We start from the raw sequence: 20,724 nt of genomic DNA on the forward strand, positions 1-20,724 counted from the left end.
GGAGCAGACACGTCAGCAGCGCCGGCGGGAGGGCGATGTGGCGGGGGAGGGACCAGCCCGGCCCCGCCGCCGCTGCCGCGGGAGGAGGGCAGCGCACGGACCCTCCCTCCCTGATCCCCATCCCGGTCCTGAGGAGGCAGGACCCCTAACTCCGGCCACTTTTCCCTCCTCGCAGGCCAGAAAAGAAGGAAGGTCCCGCCCCTTATTTGTGCGGGTTTCTCCAACTGAGGATCGCTGGAGTAACAAGAACAGAAAGGGTGTAGCTGCCGCCCTGTAAGGACGCGACAGATCCGAGCAAGCACTTGGCTGCTCTCCCTCCTGCCCCGCCGAGCAGTTCTTATCTCTGCTGGAGAGGAGCAGCCGCCACTTTGCCGGTGACCTCCGAGAGTTTGAGGTTACACCTGCGGTGCAGCGGGCGGAGGAGTTCATTCAGCCGCGATCCCACTGGGGAAAGTGCCGGGTTTCACAGCGGGCAGCCGAAAGCGCAGCATTCCTATCCTTGCCCTTCTGTAGCTGCAGCTTCCACTTGCTGGTACATTTTAAGTGTTGAGTGTTTGCAAGCCGAAAGATGTGCTACTCACACTACTTACCGTCGCCTTTTCTTCACATCCAGCACCTTAATATTGCCTTAGAGATCTAAAATGGCAAAATGACAGCAGAAGTCACAATGCAGATGAACCAAACTTCTCTTTTCAACACCTGTGTTATTTGTTCAGCACAAGAGCCTGAGTAGACAAAGAGAAAAAAAGATGCAGGTAAGAAAGAACAGGTGACATAAGAGAATACTCTTGCTGGTCAATCAAATGACCACATTTTTTCTATTTTTTTCTACTTTCCAGAGCAAATTCTGAAGCTGCTCCCAAAATGAATGAATTGGTAATCAGAACTGATAGTCAAAGTTTAGTGTTATTTTTTTGTGGTTTTTTTTTTTTTTTTTTTTTTTGTTTTGTTTTGTTTTGTTTTGTTTTGTTTTGTTTTTTGTTTGTTTGGTTTTTTTTGTTTGGTTTTTTTTTTGTTTTTTTTGTGATTTTCAGAACAGCTGAGGGTTTTTTCCAAGAGCTTTTTAGGAGCTCTTTTAAATGCTACATCTAAAGACTTAGCAATCGCGGTTGCTGATTGCATGTGCTCCTCTTGCATCCTCATGCCTATTGATTTTCACTCCAGACTCTCATTTCCACAGTCTCATTGTACAAGGCCTTAGATCCAAGTTTAGTTACTACTGTGTAATCTCTGAAAAATATGTGTTTCATTTTCAGTCCCCATCTAGAATAGCTTAATATTTTAATCACAAAACGAAAAAGTGTCAAGTGTTGATACCTCTTTGCCCAGCATCCCATGGACACCCTGGCATTTCTTACAGTCCTGTGTATCCCCAGGACCCACAGGCTACACAAATGCAATGGTTCATTCACCCAGTGCTCATGTCTGCTCTCCAGGCCTAGTGCAGTATAGTGGTTATAGCTCTCCTGCAATTTTGTTGACGTTTCTGTGCTTCACATCTTAAAAAATGAGGTGATCCCTATTTGACATCACTGATATTGGCTGATTAAAAGCTCTAAGAAAGCCTAACTTAGAAAATCTAGACGTTTGTCACAATTTACAATATGGAAGTAAATTCATTCAAGTCACATTATACGATAATTGTATGAGTGAAAGATAAGCATTCTTTCCTCAACATTAATATTTCATGTTGTATAATGCCCAGAGTATTAGGTCCAATTTCTTGTGAAGAAAGAGCTGTTATTTCCCATCAATACAATTTATCAAACTTATCTTTATTAAAGATAAAAAAAGGTAATTGTGTCTGTGGTTGCAAAGACAAGGGCAAGAGGGAGATGTGAAGAAAAACAAAATCACATACTTCTTGTATAAGTCACTGCCTTTATTATACAATAATGAGCAGCTTGCAGTTGATACATATATACAAGTTTACCATTGCAACTGTCAAGTATTTCCTACAATATCAAGTATTTCAGGGTAATAAGGTAACCACTTATTAACATACGTAGCTTTCCTCAATGTGTGAAAGAAAAGAAAAATATTTCACTTAGTTCAATTAAGATATTTCAAGCAAAATTTCCTTCCAGTCTTCAACATCAATCTTGGATCTAGGATCCTTGGACCAATCTTGGAAACATGTATTCCGCCACTGTACATGAGGTATCTAACATTCACCTACTCTTAAAAAGCAGTTCTCCTACCTCTTCTGCACTAAAATATCTACTAAAGTAGCTGATACCCATTAACAAGATCAGTTGGCTAAGTTTACCTAAGGATCAGGAAACACATATGTATAACACAGGCAAATAAAAATAACAAGCCAAAAGTAAATGTTCTTGCATGCAAACATGAGAACTTTTACCAAAAAATGGGGATAAGTTGGATTCTGAAATTAGAATACTGAGCTAACAGAAGATCAGGGGTGTTGTAGGAAATGGCATCAAACTTGGGCAACACCAGTGATCAGTGAGGCACTGACACAAGGTACAAATTATAAAGAACAGTAAAAAAAAAAATGGCACTGATAAACATGTGGTGTTAAGTAACATTTTATTATTGTCAATCAGGTAAGTTAATTATCCATTAACAATACTTATGAACTGAAATGCTGGCCTTTATTGGAAGAACACAGGATTAAAAATAAAGAAAAAGCAAAGAGAAATTTCTGTTTTCCCAAAGTTTATTTATTAAATACCATATTAAGGTATGATATTGAGGTTTAAGTGTTTAAATGCTGCACACAACACAACTGTTCTGCCTTGCGCTGTTCCCAACACTGGTTATTGATCACAGCTGAACCAAAACACTGCATCACATGAACCTTTAATCTGAGCCAGTTTATTATTTACTCACTCTCCCATGCCAGGGCAGTTTAGGAAAAAGAAAAACAAAAAAAAAAACAACAACTCTGTGAGTACTCTTATGCAGTAAACTGGACTTTATACACATCAAAACAGTCCAAGGCAAACTCAGTTCCAAAGTGGCTAAAAGAAACAAGTTCCAGCACAGATTTGTATAAACCAGATGCTGCGGCTAAGGCAGCCGGACTCCCAAAATCCAGCAGGAGCACAGGCAGTATCATTGCTTTACAGTGCACAGGATATTGATTCGGAATATTTTCCTTCCGTAGAACGTTATGACTTACAAAGGAACGGGAAAGTAGGAAAGAGTAACAGGAGGAGCTCGCTAATTTAATTTTTGGAGCAACCAGCGCATTAGCCACGGCTTTTCACGCTGATTGCGGCAGATATAGAAATAAACACCCCTCTGCCACCCCGCGCTCCACCCCGGTCCCGCAGCCCTCACGGCGCCACGGGCCGGGGGAAGCGGGAAACGCCGCGCATGCGCCGCCCGTCCCGCCCCTCACGGGCTGGCGCATGCGCAGGGGCCGCTCCCGCGCCGCGCTGCCGGGCGCGATCTCCCGGCCCCGGCCGAGCCCCGCACGGGGCGGTGCGAGCCCGGCTGCCCGCGCCGCCATGGACAGCTTCCTGGAGGAGGATGCGGAGGCGGTGGTGGTGGACGGGAAGAGAAGGAGGAAGAGGAGGAGGACTCCCGCCGCTCAGGCGGCCCTGCACGCGTCCCTGCACCTGCCCTTCCTGCCGCCACCGCCGGGTAAGGGCGGAGCGTTTGTGCGTTCCCTTCGTGAGCGCCTTCCTGCCGCCCTGGGAGTGGTTTTAGCTTCTCTCCGCCAAGTCGTCTGCTAGGGCCGGGAAGGAGGTTCGAAATAACCTCTTCGCAGTGGTTATTTTGTGAGGGCAGGAGGGCCCATGGTGGAGGGAGGGGATCCTGCCCCTCTGCTCAGCCCCGCTGAGGCACATCTGGAGTGCTGTGCCCGCTCCTCAGTGCAGGAGAAACGTGGAGCTCCTCGACAGAGTCCATTGGAGGACACCAAGGATGATTTGGGGTCTGGAGCATCTCTTATGAGGAGAGACTGAGGGAGCTGGGCCTCTTTAGTCTGGAGAAGACTGAGAGGGGAATTCATTAGTGCATATAAATATCTTAAAGGCAGGTGCTAAGGGGATAATGCCACACTTTTCAGTGGTGCCCAGCAGCAGGACACGGTGCTGTGGCCATAAACTAAAGCACAAGAATTTTCACCTCATCATAAGGGAGATCTTTACATTGATGGTGGCAGAGCACTGTAATAACTGCCCAGGGAGTTTGTGGAGTCTCCTTCTCTGGAGACTTTTTCAGATCACACCTGGACACCTTCCTGTGTCACCTGCTCCAGATGACTCTGCCTTGGCAGGTGGTTAGACTGGATAATCTCCAGAAATCCCTTCTAACCCTGATGGTTCTGTGATTACCTGACTTAGCCATTGTTTGAGTTATTCACCTGCCTACAGCATCCTGGTAGGAGTGTCTTTATGAGCTCTCCATGTGCCTTGCAGGTGGCTTTTCATGGATGAGGATGAGCATTGTTGTAGGGTCATACAGCCGTGAGCTTTAAACACACTTCATGGGAATGAAGTTTCAGTTTCATGCTGGTTTCAGTATAAATTGGACTACTAGTGATGTAAAAAGGCCAAGGGGCCTCTTTGCAGCCTTGTACTAAAATGAGAATAATTCTCTGCATATAACTTTGTGGGAAATGTTTAGCCTTTGGTACTGGAATGGTCTGTTTGTTTGTGTGCATGCAAATCTGCAGCACCATGGCATCACCAATTTAGGTGGTGATTAATAAGTGAAGAAAGTAGTCCCCAAAATATGACAAAATGTACTGTGAAGTTACCAAAGCACCATGGCTCCCTGATTCTGGTAGGGCAGTAGTGTGACATAAGTGGCTATTCACTGTTTCAAATGAATGGGAATTTCAAGCACAGCTATGTACTGCTTATGGAAAATGCCATTCCATATCATGTTTCCAGCTTGTCCCATAGTCCTGCTCCCCTGTGGATTAACAGATGTGTTTATCTTCAAAACAGTATAACTTAAGATGACTCTCTATGTAGTATCCATGCAAGAAAGATGCTGAAATGGAGAGCATGTGGCTGTCTGAATAAGGGCTGTGATTGCTGTGGGCTCTGTTGATTTTTTTTTTTTTTTGGTTGGTTTTTTTTTTTTCTTGTTTATTTAGTGTCTTCCAATGAACACAAGTTGAACTTCAAGAAGAGCAAGGAAGCGTGTTTAAGTTACATTCAGGATGCCTTGCTCCAAAAACAGTGGAAGAGGGCTGCAGAGTTTCTGACCTGCTATGTTGAGTCACTAGAGAAGGACTATTCCAGAGAGCGCATTGGTGCATCAGAGGTGAGCCCATGTTCCTGATCTGAGTTCTTTTGCAGTTGAAAAAATACTTGCAAAGCAGCATCCATATACTTCAGGACCAACAGCTGTCTTAATTAGCTAATCATAGGCTTGTTTTTTTTTTATAGATCCTTGACACAACAGAAAAAGATTTGGCTTGTTATAAGTTCACTCCATCAGCAGTGTGGCTATGAAAAGTCAAAGTAGCTCTCTAAAATAGGAAAGCAGTAAATGTGTTTGGTTCTGGCATGTCATCAGTCGGAATCTGTTTGCAAGTTGGTGGCTTATTTAGGTTGTTACCAGCTCTTCCAGTAGCTGCAAAACTCCTTGCAGGTGTTGAGATAGAATCAGGTGGAAGGAAAAGCATCAGAGCTTTTAAATAAATGGAATACTTGAGTATGGCTAGCTTGCAGACCTTGGAAACAAAAGCGTGTAATTGGGGAGCTACACTGGAAATAATCTTTGCTCTTAAGTTCAAAGAGTTGTGTATACTTGGTGTTTTAGTGGGGTCATATCACAGAAGAACATAATTTTTCAGTGAGGGAAGGAGGAACCCTCAGGCATGCAGTTTTCTTAAGCTCTCCTACAGTGCTGCATTTAGAATGAGCAATTCTGAACCACCCACTGAATGACTCTAAAAGTCCTACTGGATGAGTAGGTAGGTTACTACAGCAGTAGATAATGCTTTGTAGTATATTTTATTTGCAGTTCAAATGTACATTTTGCATGTCCTACAGTAACTGTAAGTTTAGTAAGACTGTATATGTGATATCTGTTGCCATTTTTGTACTAAGGCTGGTTTTGATATTCTTTCTCCCCATTAATAGATGATTTGGAGAATAGGAACTGAAATTTTGTGGCATCATTCCCAGAGCAGTGTGAAAGAGTTCAGCTGTTTCATGGAACAGATGAAAACTTTAGGAGTAAAAAGGTACTTGAAGGTGAGTGTACTTAAAGCAGCCCTGATGATTTTTCACTTTTACTTGAACACTTGAATATTAATTTCCAAATCTCTTTTGAAATGTACTACTGACATCAGTGTCAAAAAAACTCAAACCCAACATTTGAATTACCAATTCCATGATATTCAAAGGTCATTTTATACCTAACCTTATCTCATTTGTCTGTATGTTTGATCACAGATGTATGTTCTCAGTCCTTAGAAGTGCTTAAAAACACTTTCATATTTGAATTTGAACCAGTCAAATTCATTTTCATGCATGAAAATTATCTGCCAGGTTTTGTTTCCAGTCTATAATTTGACAGCTTTGCTGGTGATTAAACATTTGTTCTTAAATTTTGCCTCATTACCCTCTCACTTTTTGAGTAGCTAATCTGATTATAAAACTGTATGTTGTACACACCTGTGTCACACAGCTGTGGGGTTTTTTAAATGGGTTTTTTCCCTGTGGTGGCTCATTCAAACCTATGTTGTTTTGGTTTCCTTGGTTGTTTCACACTTGGGATGGTGCTTCTCTGTCTTTTATCCTGTTCTTAAAGGTCTTCAAAAAAAGTCCCATACAAGGGTTTTCTGGAGCTAACTGAAGGTGTAGGTTTTTATCTTATGATGCCAAATCAACATGGTAGGATGGAAGGACATCCCTCTTTCAGGTGCTCTGAAAAATCAGCAAATGCAGCACAGCTGTGTTTCCTCAGGTCATTTTTTAGATCTTCTGAAATAGGTACAGAACTTTTAAAGAACGAGAGGCTTTTGAAACAATACAAATAATTTAATTTCTTAATTACCTGTGTTGGAAATATTTTTTTTGTATGTCAATGAGTCTCCTCTTTGTCTGCACATGTGTATAGAACTTCGTATTCCTGAGAATCTCTGCATTTGAGTGTAGAACGCTGTGGTTTGGACTGTTTGGGTTGCAGGTTTGCTTGGAGCATGTCTTTCATCTCCTCTGTAATGGGCAAATAGATGAAGCCTACCAGAACCTGTCCTTGGCAGAAAGCTGGAGGTTTGGAGAGCAAACAGCCATCCAGGATAAGGAAATGAAGCTGATTCAGGCTTACAGGGGACTCTTGGACTACTGTAGCTGGTCTAAGCAGAAGAGCATCCTGTTAGAGCATGGTAAGTGTTTTTTGGATTGAGCTGTAGCTTCAGCTTGCTCATGCAGATGACATGCTTTGCAATGACACCTTTTCCTTTACTAGACTTCAGTGTGTGATGGTGTGGCTGGTACAGAATTCTGTATCACCAGTGATGGTGGTGCCAAGATAGCACTTTCTGAAGTGCCCTGAAATGCTGTTCTGAAACTTCTCCCCATGTCCAGTCAGCATCACCTAAAATAATGATCAAAGGAATTTATTCCCTTAAAGCAGTGGTTTAATAGGTGTGCAAGTGCTTGATTGCTGCTAGAATGTTGAGTGATAGCAAAGCCCTCAACATTTGTGTTTGAATTTCAGTTTCCTTAAAGAAGTGGAAGTTGCTACATGTGTCACGTATGGTTCTATATATACCTGCTGGCAGTGTTTTATCACTTGCACTAGATCTCTTTCTCTGAAAACCAGAGGTTGGTTGAATTTGTATAATGGGCCTTGTGCTGGTAGCATCTTCTCTTGGAGTCCTACTCATTGTGCTCCATGAATTGAAATTAATTATAAATTTGAATGAGGAACAGTGAAAACTTCTTGTTTTAGTACTGTGGAGTCTTCTCTTAAAAACTCTCTGACTAGGGTCCTTGCTTAGCAAAATGTAATCATCCCTTAGGTGCAGCACTTCAAGATCCCTGTGCTTGGTGGAGTTAATAACTTTGTGACCTTCCTTTGTGTTTTGGTAGGTGAGGATGAATTTTCAGACTTGGCTGTTGAGCAGGAAATGCACAGTTACTTCCGGAAGGCAGCAGTGAACTTGAAGGAGATTATTAAAATACCTGGAGTCTGGGATGTCTTTGTGAAATGTTATGTGGATGTAAGGGCATGTTTTACAGATGGCTTCTTTTTTTATTTCCCTGTCTAATTTTCATTAAGATGCCCATGTGTAGATTATTTTCTGTGTATGAGTGAAAACCAAGTATTTCAAAAGCAACACATTTGTATGTGCATGTCACTGGCTTTTGATATAGGGCACAGTGTACTCCTGGTAGAGCTGCAGAGCCTGAGCACAATACAAAATCTGTGCATTGTCAAGAAAAATAAATAGACAAATAGCTTACATGTTTTGTTTTTGTGGTGCTGCAGAAATTGGAGCATAGCTGATTTAGTTTAAGTTCCTGAAAACACTTTGATTTTTGTAAGGGCAGTGTTTTCTCTGGATACACAAAATGTTAGAGATGTCAAATATGCAGCCCCTCTGTGTTTTGGTTTGGGTTTTCTAAATACCTGCTTAGGATTTGTAATTAAGAATTAGTAATTTTAAAGAGATCTTTTACTTTTTGTGAACACTGATAAGATCTGACTTCTCTAAGCACATCTTAAGAATTTTTCTTGGTGCTAGCATCTGCCAAGTTCTGTCTCTGGAGATATGGCAGGTGCCTTCAGCATCTCTTTCCAGTAAGCAAGGGATGATAATCTTTTGACAATTAAGTAGGTGTTAAGGCATTTTCTCTCAGAGTAGCTTCTGTTTGTGAATTCTTGTCTCTCTGTGCTGAGAGTAGCCCGTTGAATTAAGACAGGCAGGTATTTAATTATCTAATACACTGCACTCTCAGGTACAGGCTGTGCTACTGGATGTCTCTGTGGCAGTCCAAAATTAGTTCTAAGAGTTTGGTTACCTGTATCTGACAAAACTAATGACAGACTTCACTTCCAGCTGCTGGAGTTCTATGGAGATCACAACGAGGCTCGTCAAGTGTTAAATGAATATGCCTACAACTCCAAGTTCCCTGCTAACCCCAATGCTCATGTCTACCTCTACCAGTTCCTCAAGAGACAGGGTGAATCAAAGAAATCCCTCATATCTGCACTGAAGGTAGGTATCCCTTAGGAGACACAGTCTGTGTCAGTCATTAAGTGGTCTGACAGCTTGCTTGAGCTCTCTAACATTATTTATCCTATTGTATTCTTTGTGGGAAGTAGAGAGTTAGAGGGAAGTTAGTGAGAGGGAGCAGAATCCTTTACTGTCTTTGAATTCCACTTCTTGTTTTGCCTTTAACTGGTACATCTTTTCACTTAATGGCAGTAAGCAAGTTCAGAGAACATGTTCACATGGTTCCAGAAGTCTGTATCAGCAGCTTGTGTATAGCATGCATTGATTTCTCTTACAGTTTGATCTTTACAGTATTGTACAAATCATTAAATGCCTCTCTTTCACATATTGATCCTGTCTAGCAATTAGTTTCTTGGCTTGTTTTCAGCGAGCTGTGCATTAAAGCTAAAAGTTAATGTCTGCTGGTTGCTGGCAGACAAGACCTTGTAGGGTTAAGCTTTTAAATTCCTGCTTTCCTTGTCCTTGGTACGCCTTGCAAACCATGTTTTGCCACTTGGTGGCACTAATGTGCTTTGTTAGTTCAAGTGTTGTTTAAAAACTGGTTTGTAAGGCTGTTTTGTTTCATTTAGACTTTGAAACTGTAGCAGGTTTGTTTGAAATTCTCCTCTGCATTTTAACAGTGGTTTTGACATGAGTCTCTCAGAAGACAGAGATAAATCATAGAAATAGTTTGGTAATTCCAGAAACTGACCCAATGCAGCAGAGAACTGTCCTAGGGAGAAAATTACATTACCTTCAAAAAAGGGAACACTGGATATGAATTTGGGTTTCTCCTTCATAATTTTGTATTTGCCACATGCAGTGTTTGTCAACAGCCATCAAGGTATTTCATCTATAGTGTCACAGATGTGCAGAGTGGACCTAGAGATGCATTCTTTATATCAAGGCACCAAAGTACCAGATTGCTTAATTTTCTGAGCTAAAAGCATCCAAACCACTGAAGCCTGTTCTTTTCTTGGTCAGAAGTCTTCAAAAGTTTTCACATTAAAATAAGCTATCTGGGTTTTGTCTTTTATTTTTCAGATCTTGCATGATATTGTTCCTTCTCATGAGCTAATGATAAATTTTAATACCATGCTTCAAAAATCAAGTAAGTCTTTACTTTTCTTCATTTCATTTATGCTAATTTCAAAAAACTATTCTGAATTATCCTACAGACTTCTCTTTGCTTTTTAAAGTAGTTTTGTTTCTTAAGAAATAATCCTAAAAAAATACATCAAATCCCAACTTCCCAATTACCATAATCTCTTAGTTGGATGTATGAGCAATCATTTACAAACTTGTGTAAACAAATGCCTTTTTTTATTTTAAAGGCTGAACAAAGCAAATTGTTGTAAAACACAGGCAGGATCTCAAAACCAATTTTTTTAGACACCCTACTTCTAATTCCAAGGTTTTCATTCCATTTTTGGTATCTCTGTTTTATTTATTCTTTTTTTTTCTTTGAATATATCTATTCCTTAGTTTATTGTTAATAATCAAACAACAAAATTTTCCTTCTCTTTAAGGAAGCATTATCTTCAAGATGGTAGAAAAGTCTTCCAGTCTGAAGACTATTTTTTTCCATGCTGATCAATTGTATTCCAAGCTCTCTGTCTTCTTGTGGCTTGGTGTGTCCCTGCAGGTCAACAGATTGGTGAACTGTACATTAATAAGATTGTTCTCTCTTCTGATATGATATGGCTTAATGGCTTCAAATTGACAAGGGAAGATTTAGAATAGATTTTGGGAGGAAATTCTTGATTGTCAGGGTGGTGAGGCACTAGCAGAGGTTGTCCCGAGAAGCTGTGGATGCCCCATCCCTGGAAGTGTTCAAGGCCAGGATGGATGGGGCTCTGAGCAACCTGCTCTAGTGGAAGGTGTCCCTGCCCATGCAGGTGGTTGGAACTTGATGATTTTTAAGGTCTTCTCCAACCCAAACCATTCTGTGATTCTTCTTTGGGAGGGGGAAAAAAAGAGAACTTTTGTCTGAAACCTCCCTTTTTCAGTTCATATGTGACACATTTGCCAACTTTTCATAACTGTTGAGAACAACCTTTTTAAAGTTGGAATTTTAAAAGACATTTATGCCAATAAACATAACTTATGTTTAAAGTAGCAGCATTTGCAGGGTCAGAGTGGAGAACTGTATTTCACTTGTGCCTTACTAATGAGTTCATCCTGATCTGTGTAATTCATTAATCAGCCTCATCTTTTTCCAGAGAAAAGAAGAAAACGTCGACTGGGCCTAGAAGTTATTTTTGCAGGCTTGGATTATGCTGGCTGGAAAGAAAATGAAAAAGCATGGAGCTGTTTGGCAAGACAGGTGAAACAAATTGTAATGTAAGTAGCTGTGATGCAAGGTGTTGAAATAAATGTGTCAAGTCTCCACCTTTGGGTAGTCCACATGGTGATCCTCTGTGCTCTAACTTTGCCTTCAGTTTTGCCTTTCAAACAGGACTTCTGAGTATCTTGAAATATACTGGGCATTTTGGTCATTGTATGGGAATGTCACTTCCCTGTTGCAGATAGTTTTATAGAATGCTAAAACAGTTTGGGTAGGAAGGGACCTTAAAGATCACCTTGTTCCAGCCCCCCTGCCATGGGCAGGGCCACCTCCCACTAGAGCAGTGTAGTGAGCTGCCCAAGGCTAGATGCCAGGCATCCACCAAAGCTGCTCTATCCATCCCCTCTGCAACTGGATGGGGAGAGAAAATACAACAGAGTGTTCATGGGTTGGGAAAAGGACAGGGAGAGACCACTCACCAAATACAAATACTAGATTGGGCAAAACAGGCCCAGGGCCTCACCATCAGAGTGAAAAATTTCTTCCTAATATCTAATGTAAACCTGTTGTTTGTCAGCTTAAAACTGTTCCTGACCCAGGGCCTTACCATCAGAGTGAAGAATTTCTTCCTAATATATTATCTAAACCTCCTTGTTCTGTTTCTCCCTGCCCTTTCAAAAATTCCCTCTTCATGTTCTTGCAGGCTCCATTGAGGGGCTGGAAGAAGTTTGTGTTGCTGAAATTCTTGGTTTAAGGGCCTTACTGCCTAACAGTAGTAACTGTTTGGGATGAGTTAGTCTTTGAGTATGCCTGGAGTAACACAAACCTTTCCTAAGGACAAAGCAACCCCTTCATACTAGATATTTATTGACAAACCTGGAGAAACTTCCATATTACTATTGACAAACTGGCACATGAGTGAAAGGCTTGCTTCATTTCACACCATAATCTGTGCTATTTCCAAGGCTTAGTAAGACTGCTCGAGTTCACTTCCAGCCTCACAAGTGTTTCCAGGGATTAAAAAAATCAGTAGTTTTATACAAAAATGCTTGTATTAGTGTTTTGGTATAAAGTCAGTGTGTCTATGTTGGCAGTTTAGGAGATTTGTAGCAAGATGACTATAATATTTGCTATCTCCTAATAATCTTTGCATTATATTTTAGCCTCTCCTGTAACTTGTTTAACCTTTTTCCAGCTCTGAGAAGCATCTTGACTGGATCAAGCAGGAGTGGAACTCCAGGAAGGACTGGTGGCCAGCCTTCCATTTTAGCCGTTACCTGGCAAAAAGGAATTGGCAGGAAAATAAAAACCTTTCATATGAAAAAGCTCTGGTGGCTGGAATCCTGCTGGGAAGGGGTATATATATATAATTTTTTTTGTTTTTTTTTCACTACATAGAACAGAAATAATGACTAGTTCTAGTCCTAATGACATGGGATGCAGCTGATCTGCTGCCTGGAAGAAATGCAGTTTCTTTCTTCTAAAAAAGATTGTCTTTGGAGCTGAACACGAAAAGTATTTAAATTGGTTTGATGTGTACCAGTGAGACAACTGGTCTTATTGTGGTTTAGAATTCAGTTTTAACTGGCCTCATTGAGCAGCCACAATACTATTTGTCTTGTTTGACCTTCAAACTATAACTCCAAAAATGCATGACACCCCTCTCCTGAGGGAATATTGTGAGGAGTTTGCTTGCTGGATGCCAGCCTAGGCAGTGTCTCAGCAATAGTGGGTGTCAGCTGGTCATTAAGGACCGTGGGGATGTTGTAATGCAGACAGAGGAGGGAGGCTCTGAATGAAAAACATGATCAGTTTGGTAAGAAGGTGAAGATCATTATCTCTTTAGTAGGATTTATTTGAAATGCTGCCAAAACCAAGGGAGGATCAGGCCAAGAATCAGCTGCTAATTTGAATATGGTGTGGAGACAATGGCTTGTACACTGGTTTGGACTTCTGGTTGATGGGCAACAGGTTCATTGTCAGCTTTTCTATAAGTTTTTCATCTGCACTTTGTAGAACAATTTCTTATGTTGGAAGCTCTTTGGATGTTTTTTGTTGTGCTTTCAGTAGTATCAGATATTTCTCTTTTATTTCCACATGGCAAATAAAAGCATTCCTTGAATTTTCTTGAATGAAGTTTCAGTACTTACTGGTGTCAATGTAAGCCTCTTTTTTCCTTTCCATCATAATAAATCAATGTATGATATCAATGCTGCTTTACACTTGAAATTTTACTTTCTGATCTAATTTGCAGAGCAAAAATTAAAGAGAAAAACATAGTTTGCAAGATAACAGGCATTTAGATACATGTCAAAAGTTTGCTGGGCTAAGTAAGGATAGATTATTTAATGCTGCAGTTACGTCTCTAATGAGCATGTCTTAGATTTTAATACCTTTAATTACCGCAAAGTTTCATAGCTGTTTGCATATTATTTAAACAACAAAAGCATTTTGTGTTTGCTTGTATGATGGTGTAACTTAGTGTTTATTTTTCTTTCCTTAGATTGCAAATATTTTAAATATGTATCACACCAAGGCAGCAAAGCTCAGCTGAAAAGGTTTCGGATGCTGAAGAAGTTTGTGACCAGGCACAATGCTGTCTACTTGAGAATATCTGGTCCTCCAGTTTCTTCTCTTCCGCCTTGATGAGAAGGTGTCCCTAAGGTTCTTGGTACTTTTTCCTCTCTGTAAAGCTGACCTTTGTGTTGGTGTTACTCCAGAACCTCCAGGCAGACCCTATAGACTCATTACTAGGCTTTTTAAAAAAATATATTTATGTAAAAACGCTTTGGTTTGTATTTATTTTATAATAAAATGAATATAAATCAACTGTTAATGTCAAAGAATTTCTGTAACGTTGTTCTCATATTTGTGTGAAATGCAAACAGTATTGATTTCAAATATATCTTGAAAGAGCAGAGGCACAGAAATTCTGAGAAATTCTCTACCTGCTGGAAGACTTTTTTTTGCAGTCATGCCCATGAGTTGAAATATGCGGTGTTGCTGTGTTCAGAAAGCAATCGTTGATGTGTTATCACAAACCAGAAATCCAGTTTGCTTGAAAACAACAACAAAATGGTTTCCAAATACTACTTCTGTTTTAATGCCAGATCTGCAGAATTCTGGAGGGTGAAGTGCTTGAGTGTCCTTCTGGGATTGAAATACAGATGTCTTTAGCAGCAGGATAAATACAGCTGTGATTTTAAAAACTCAGTGTTTATCTGGGATTTTGTTCTGGGTCTTGTGAGAAGTGCCTTAATGACAATTTGTCTTAAACATTAAGTGAAATACTTGCTGTACCTATGTTTTGTTAAAGGCAATTACTTGTCATTCCCAACTCTAGTGCTCGTTCACTTCTGACTTCCTAAGATTGCTGCTGCCTCACTGTGTAAGAGCCAGAGAGTTGTGTTGGAGATCTTCAACTGGGTTTGGACTATTTTAGTTTAGATTGTGAAGTTTCAAAATGTTCTTCCCCAGCATCCCATAAGGTGTCCCCCAGCCCTGCAAAGCAACCCCTCCTTAGGCGAGAGGTGATCCAGACTTGCTCCCAGTGTCCATCTCAGTGGGGCTCATGCCTGAACGTGGGCCTAAAGCTGTCCTGGGACAGCTCTGGCAGGCAACCAGGTGTCCCTTCCCTTCCAGAGACATGGTGTCCCTTCCCTAGAGTCTTTAATTTGGCTTCCTGCTCGCTCTTGTGCCCCTCTGCTCCCCCAGACTTGCCAAGATGGACTTTGATGAGCTGGTGACTCTCCTGTGATATCCCTGAGAGCATCCCAGCAGGGTGTTGCTTGGGCTTCCCCCTTCCATTATCTGTCTGTGTTCCTTTGTAGGTATGCATAGGAGATTTTAGCATTAACCCAACACAAGCAGCATAAAAGCTGAATGCTGGAAGCCCTGGTGCTTGATGGGAGCTCCCATGTAATTTCCTTTTGTCCCCTGACCTTCCTGTGGGAGATGTATGTGCCTTGCAGCAGCTGAGACTCTACCGAGGAAGAAATGTGAAACAAAGCATCAGAGGTTGGGGTGGAGATAAGGAGAGTGAGAGGATAAAGAGCTTGATGTCTGAAAAATCTGCTGATCTGTTGTGGTACTCCCAGCTTTCTCCTGTGACCTCTGGAGGCAGGATTGCTGTGGGGGATGATGCCCTCTCCAGGTGCTAGAACCATAATGCTGCAGTCAGCAAGTACAAGAGTACAGTCACAGCTTTTGTGTAACTGTGCCAAGCATTGCTCTTCCATGTCTTGCAAGAAACTTGCTGTTTCCTGACACCACAGTACTTGCACCTGAGACAAACCAGCAGATCACAAATTCGGAGTGAAATCTCTGTGTGTGCTGTGTTTTCAAACCTGTGTGTTGTATTTTGAATGGGATAACTCTTAGTGGATTGGAATGGTTGTCTTTGGCTTTGATTTGGTTTTCCTATCAATTTTCCTCCCCATCCTGTGGGCAAAGCTTCTCTGAGGCTTTTTTTTTTTATCATGCATGAAAGAAGTATGTCCCTTTCAATGTGGCTGTGATCAAAGTTATCTTGTCCTGTTTATGGAAGAGCAAATTTAGGTAAGTGTCATCCTCCAACACAGGCTGAGGACAATGTGTACAAAAACCTGCATCCCTAGCTGATGGGAAGGGCTTGCTCAACCATTATTCACCAGAGGAGAAACTGTGCAAAGGTTTCATGCATTTTAAATCAGTTTAATGTCAAGTGGGATCAAACCCAAAAACACAAAAATCAATTGTCTTAAGTACTGGATTACCACAGAATATCCTTAATGTGCCATAAGACCCTGTGCTTCTGAAGCTTTGTGTCCATCACTTCTAGAGCAGGACCAGGCACTTACTCCCTTGGCTCTTAGGAATGTTTTCCTTCATTTTCTGGCACCCCTTGTTTGCTTTAGTCCAGATGGGGCTGTGTCAACTCTGCCTGGTCTGTTTGCACTTGGCAGGTGTGCCCAGGCTGTGCAGAGCTCCTCGGAGACTGAGCACCATCCTGACAGCTCCAGCTCCTGGAGTCACTGTGGTCTCCTCATGAGCAGTAAAATCTCTTTTGCTTTTACTGCTGTTTATAGGATTTTTCCTGGGGCTAGCTGGCTTCTCTGCTGAGCACGGTGAATCCAGCATTCCCTGCCTCCTACCCGCATGGCAGGAAGTGTGCTGGCACGGACAGCAAGCCACACAAACTGCTGCTTCCAAAACATTGCCAGGGCCACTGTCATGTGCCTGATGGCAACTCCGACTTCCCGAGGAACCTGCCAGGAAAGCTGATGGCAGCAGTGCTGTTTGTCTCCACTTCGGCTTGCCTCTGCAGCAGTACTCTTTGAGACAGCGGGGTGGCACCAAATTCCTTCTGTCCTGAGCAGAGAGGAAATGAGTTAGAATGTAATGTTAAAATCAGAGAGGAGAGAGATGAAGGGGAAAAAAAAACAAAACCCTTACAACCCACCAGAAATCCCCACAATCAATGCCTGCAACCCTGCTTTAGTAACCTTTTCAAAAAACTGAAATGGTGTAGAGGAAGCGCTCTTGCCACTGTCTGAAGGAGAATGGTAATCACAAGAAAATATGATGCCTTAGGTCATACTTTGCTTTGCTTGGTGCTGTCGAGCACGCCAAATTGGAAGAACCTGCTCTTATTTGTCCTACAGCAGTTCCCTTGGTGGCTAACAGAGAACACAGGTGTGTTGTGGTTCTTTGTACCTCTCTTCCTGTCACTTAACGTGCAACATCTTTACCTCAGGGAAAATGTGTTCGGTTGGTTTTTGTTTTGGTGCTTTTGTACTGTGGGAAGTTGTCAGGAGACTGACGAGAGGAGCACAGACACATTTCCCTCCCTCTGTGCCTGTTCCTCTCCTTTCTCACCCCTCTTGCTGCAGCACTGTTGTATCCAAAGAAAATCCCAATGAGGGTCACATTCACCAGCTGCTGTTGGGACAGGGATTTTATGGCTTGCCAGCCCTGTGTCAGCCTCTTGAATTCTACCTGTGCTGCACTCCAGGTGCCTAAAATGCTTTCATGCCTCTTCCACCAGAGGCAAATGAGAACAGGGAATTGGTGTGTGCCTATGGAATAAATAAACTTCCCTAACAATCTCTCAGATGCCTGCATCTGCCTTTCTGTTTTCCAAGGAGAGCTCCACGAGGGAAGTGTAAATACAAGCCTGTTCCAGTGAAAACAAAGAGCAAGTGGATACCATTTCTTCCACATGCAAGAAAGTTGTCAGGCTTTGATTTTAATGAGAAGCAAAACATATACATAAACTTACAGGCATGTGATTGAAAACTTCAGGAATCTTAACAACACTGAGCAGGAGCAATCCTGAAGTTTGATTATCACATTTAGCATGATATCAAACACAGCTTCTGCTGTCTACTTGATGCTGTGCCTTTGCTTAGTCCCAGTCCCTGATTTTTTTTTCCTAAGTTTTCAATCTTCATTTTTCTAAGCTGTGTTCTGTCTAAAAGTCCCATGCAGCTGGGGTAGGAGTTAACATCTTGAGTAGAAACCAGTGTTTAGCAAGTTGATATTATCTTGTCTGGGATTTCCAGATATTAGTGTATTATGAACAATTCATATTGTTAAGTCTGCTAGAGAAGTGTGCAAGGTTTCATTACATTCTGTCTGGAAGTAATTTTTCTTAAAGACACATCCATAATTTCTAAAATAAATAATTTTATTTCCAAGAAAAACAAGGGTCTTTTAATGGAAGAAAGGTTTATAGTGTGCATTTCTTCTTTCATAATTTCAGCTGTTTTTCTTGGCTGTAGCTCTAATAAGTGTTTTTATCAGTCATATCTCTGAATTAGCCTTTTTCCTCAAAGCAGGAATGCTGAACCATGTTAATTACTTTCCTCAGTGACTATCCTTGAGCTGCTAAACAAACCTTCAACAACCACACCTCAAAAAAAATCTTCTACCTCACTGAAGCCACCCCAAAAGTTTCTTCTGAGAAAGCAAAAAAGACCCCATCCACCAAAATAAAATCATCAACAGTAAAAACAGATCCATCTGGTAAAGAGAGAAAGAGAGTCAAAGCTGAGGCTAAACCTCACAAAGGAAAGAAGAGTGGACACAACTCCAGAACTGCACCAGCACCACCTTTGCCAAAAAATAAGAGATCCCACCTAGCCAGAACAAGAGGTTCTTCCAAAGAAAGCAGCTCTAGCTAAGGGAAAAGTGGAGAAGAGGAGGAAGAGCTTTTGAAGTTCAGTGATGTCTCAGAAAAAGCAAGCCTATGAAATGATGAAACAAAAGTGTTGAATAGCAACCAAATAAAAGAGATTTTGGCTGACTTGTTATCAAGTGCTCTCAGGTGTGCCCCTATTAATGGCAGTGTTAGCAATCTCTGTATATGTTCTATTAAACATATTAAACTTTAACAGCACCATCTTCCAAATCCTGCTGTGATGTCCTTTTTTGACATAACTGGTTATGAGAGCCTATGATGGACATTCTCTGGTAAGATTTGGCTGTGTATGACTGTCTAATAAATGCAAATGACTCTAAACTTCAGGGCTTTAATCTTCTTTTGAAGAATATGGAATTGACATGTCAATTACCTCAACTTTTTTTTTTTTTTTCCTTGAAATTCAGGGAAAAGTGTGTCAAGAGTAGTTGTCTTTCAGACAATGAAATTAGATTTTATTTTTTGAAGGAGGACCACTAAGATGCTCAGAGGGCTGAAGCATGTCTCCTATGGGAGAACTGGGGTTGTTCAGCCTGGAAAAGAGAAAGCTCCAGGGAAATCTTATAGCAGCCTTCTGTTCCCTGAAGGAGGCCCACAAGAAAGCTGGAGAAGGACTTTTTACAAGGGCAGGTAGTAACAGGACAAGGGGGAATGGCTTCAAACTGACAGAGGGGAGGTTTTGATTAAATATTAGGAAGAAATTCTTCACTGTGAGGGCAGTGAGGCGTTGGCAAAGGCTGCTCAGAGAGGTTGTGGATGTACCATCCTTGGAAGTGTTCAATGCCAGGTTGGATGGGGCTCAGAGCAATCTGCTCCAGTGGAAGGTGTCCCTGCCGATGGCACGGGCTTGGAATGTGATGATCTCTAAGGTCCCTTCCAGCCCATGTTATTCTATGAATATTTTTTTCAAGGTACGGATCACCTCCAGCTTTCCTAGGCTCCAGAAAGGGCTGGAAATGTTCTGAAACACCAACACAATCAAAGCACCAGAATCCAAGCAACCCCCCCAAAACCCGGCGTTAGAGCCGAGCCATCCTGTGGGCTGGAAGCATCCCGCGGCTCCGGATCCCGCGCGGTGGAAGCGGCGCCCGTAGCGATGTTCAGATGCAGGGAAGTGCTGGATTTGGGAAGCGGAGCCGGGGCCGTCCTTGCCGAGCCCACGGCCTCAGTTTTGCAGCTCCGACGCTTCGCCCGTCTCCCACCGCCGCCCTCTGCAGGCGCCGTGCCGGGATGCAAAAGGCAGCGACCCCCGCCGCCCGCTCTTCGCGGCACGCCCCAGCTCGGTCGGGGAGAAACAAGGATAACAACAAAAAACGAGGAAAAGCTCAGGAGGCCCCAGCGAGGATCGAACTCGCGACCCCTGGTTTACAAGACCAGTGCTCTAACCACTGAGCTATGGAGCCACCTATCAGTTCCAGCCCTGCCGCCGGCTGCTGTGCCTGTGCGGGCGGTGCCGCGGGCTCGCGGCCCTCGGCCCGGGCTGGGCCCGGCGCGGCCCCGGCGCGTCTGTGGGCGGCCGGGCTGCGCCGGGCCCCTGCGTCCTCCGGGAATCCCGCTCCGAGGGTGGCGGGGCAGGGTGAGAGCCTCGGAGAGCGGAGTTTGGGCGGCACAGCGGGGATTGCTCCCAGGAGCGACCCCGCTTCTGCCGGGCATCCCAGGCTGGGAGCGAGGGAGCAGCCGCTGCCCGAGTCAGGGCTGGGGGGTGATGCTGCACGGCGCCTGGTTTTGTGCGGAGACATCACTTCAAGCAGGTGACGACTCAGCGTTATAATTCTCCTCAGCTTTTGTGAAATCGCTGTTACACAAAAGCTGGTTTAACTCTCGCAGATAAACCACACGTCTCCTTTGACTGGGGTATGAACCCGACAGCAAGACAGGAAGTGTGGAGCCTTCTTTTTTTTTTTTTTTTTATTTTTACTGTGGAATGTTGAAGGCATTTGAGGATTTTCTCCTTCTCTTTGTATAAAAGGACCAGCGTGTCACACGCTCCCTGAAAGCTTAGGTGAAGGTGAGAAGGTGAGCTGTGCAGAGGAAGCAGAGAGACACCGCAGTGGAGTTATAAATCCCAGCAGCTCTGCTGTACACCCGTCACGTTCTAGA

General features: G+C 42.6%; 1 protein-coding gene and 1 non-coding gene across 2 annotated transcripts; one reads left to right on the top strand and one right to left on the bottom strand.

Moving 5' to 3' along the window:
* Positions 1–3,403: 3,403 nt before the first annotated feature.
* TAF1A (TATA-box binding protein associated factor, RNA polymerase I subunit A) lies at positions 3,404–14,290 on the top strand. The gene is made up of 10 exons (XM_021552765.3): positions 3,404–3,612; positions 5,078–5,247; positions 6,072–6,185; positions 7,123–7,321; positions 8,031–8,161; positions 9,002–9,160; positions 10,202–10,268; positions 11,380–11,500; positions 12,640–12,800; positions 13,948–14,290. The coding sequence occupies exons 1-10, from the start codon at positions 3,477–3,479 to the stop codon at positions 14,088–14,090; spliced, it is 1,401 nt and encodes a 466-aa protein (XP_021408440.2). The 5' UTR covers positions 3,404–3,476; the 3' UTR covers positions 14,091–14,290.
* A 5,664-nt stretch (positions 14,291–19,954) lies between these two features.
* Positions 19,955–20,027, bottom strand: TRNAT-UGU (transfer RNA threonine (anticodon UGU)). The gene has a single exon. It is a non-coding gene; the product is annotated as a tRNA-Thr (tRNA).
* Positions 20,028–20,724: the final 697 nt, after the last annotated feature.

The sequence above is a fragment of the Lonchura striata genome, chromosome 3 (genome assembly GCF_046129695.1).
Source record: "Lonchura striata isolate bLonStr1 chromosome 3, bLonStr1.mat, whole genome shotgun sequence".
Lineage (NCBI taxonomy): Eukaryota > Metazoa > Chordata > Aves > Passeriformes > Estrildidae > Lonchura > Lonchura striata.

Bases quoted from the DNA above. Each gene is read 5' to 3' on its own strand.
- TAF1A (XM_021552765.3), top strand. From the start codon at position 3,477: ATGGACAGCTTCCTGGAGGAGGATGCGGAGGCGGTGGTGGTGGACGGG. The intron at 9,161-10,201 runs GTAGGTATCCCT...TTTATTTTTCAG, and splicing joins CCCTCATATCTGCACTGAAG to ATCTTGCATGATATTGTTCC. The intron at 11,501-12,639 runs GTAAGTAGCTGT...ACCTTTTTCCAG, and splicing joins CAGGTGAAACAAATTGTAAT to CTCTGAGAAGCATCTTGACT.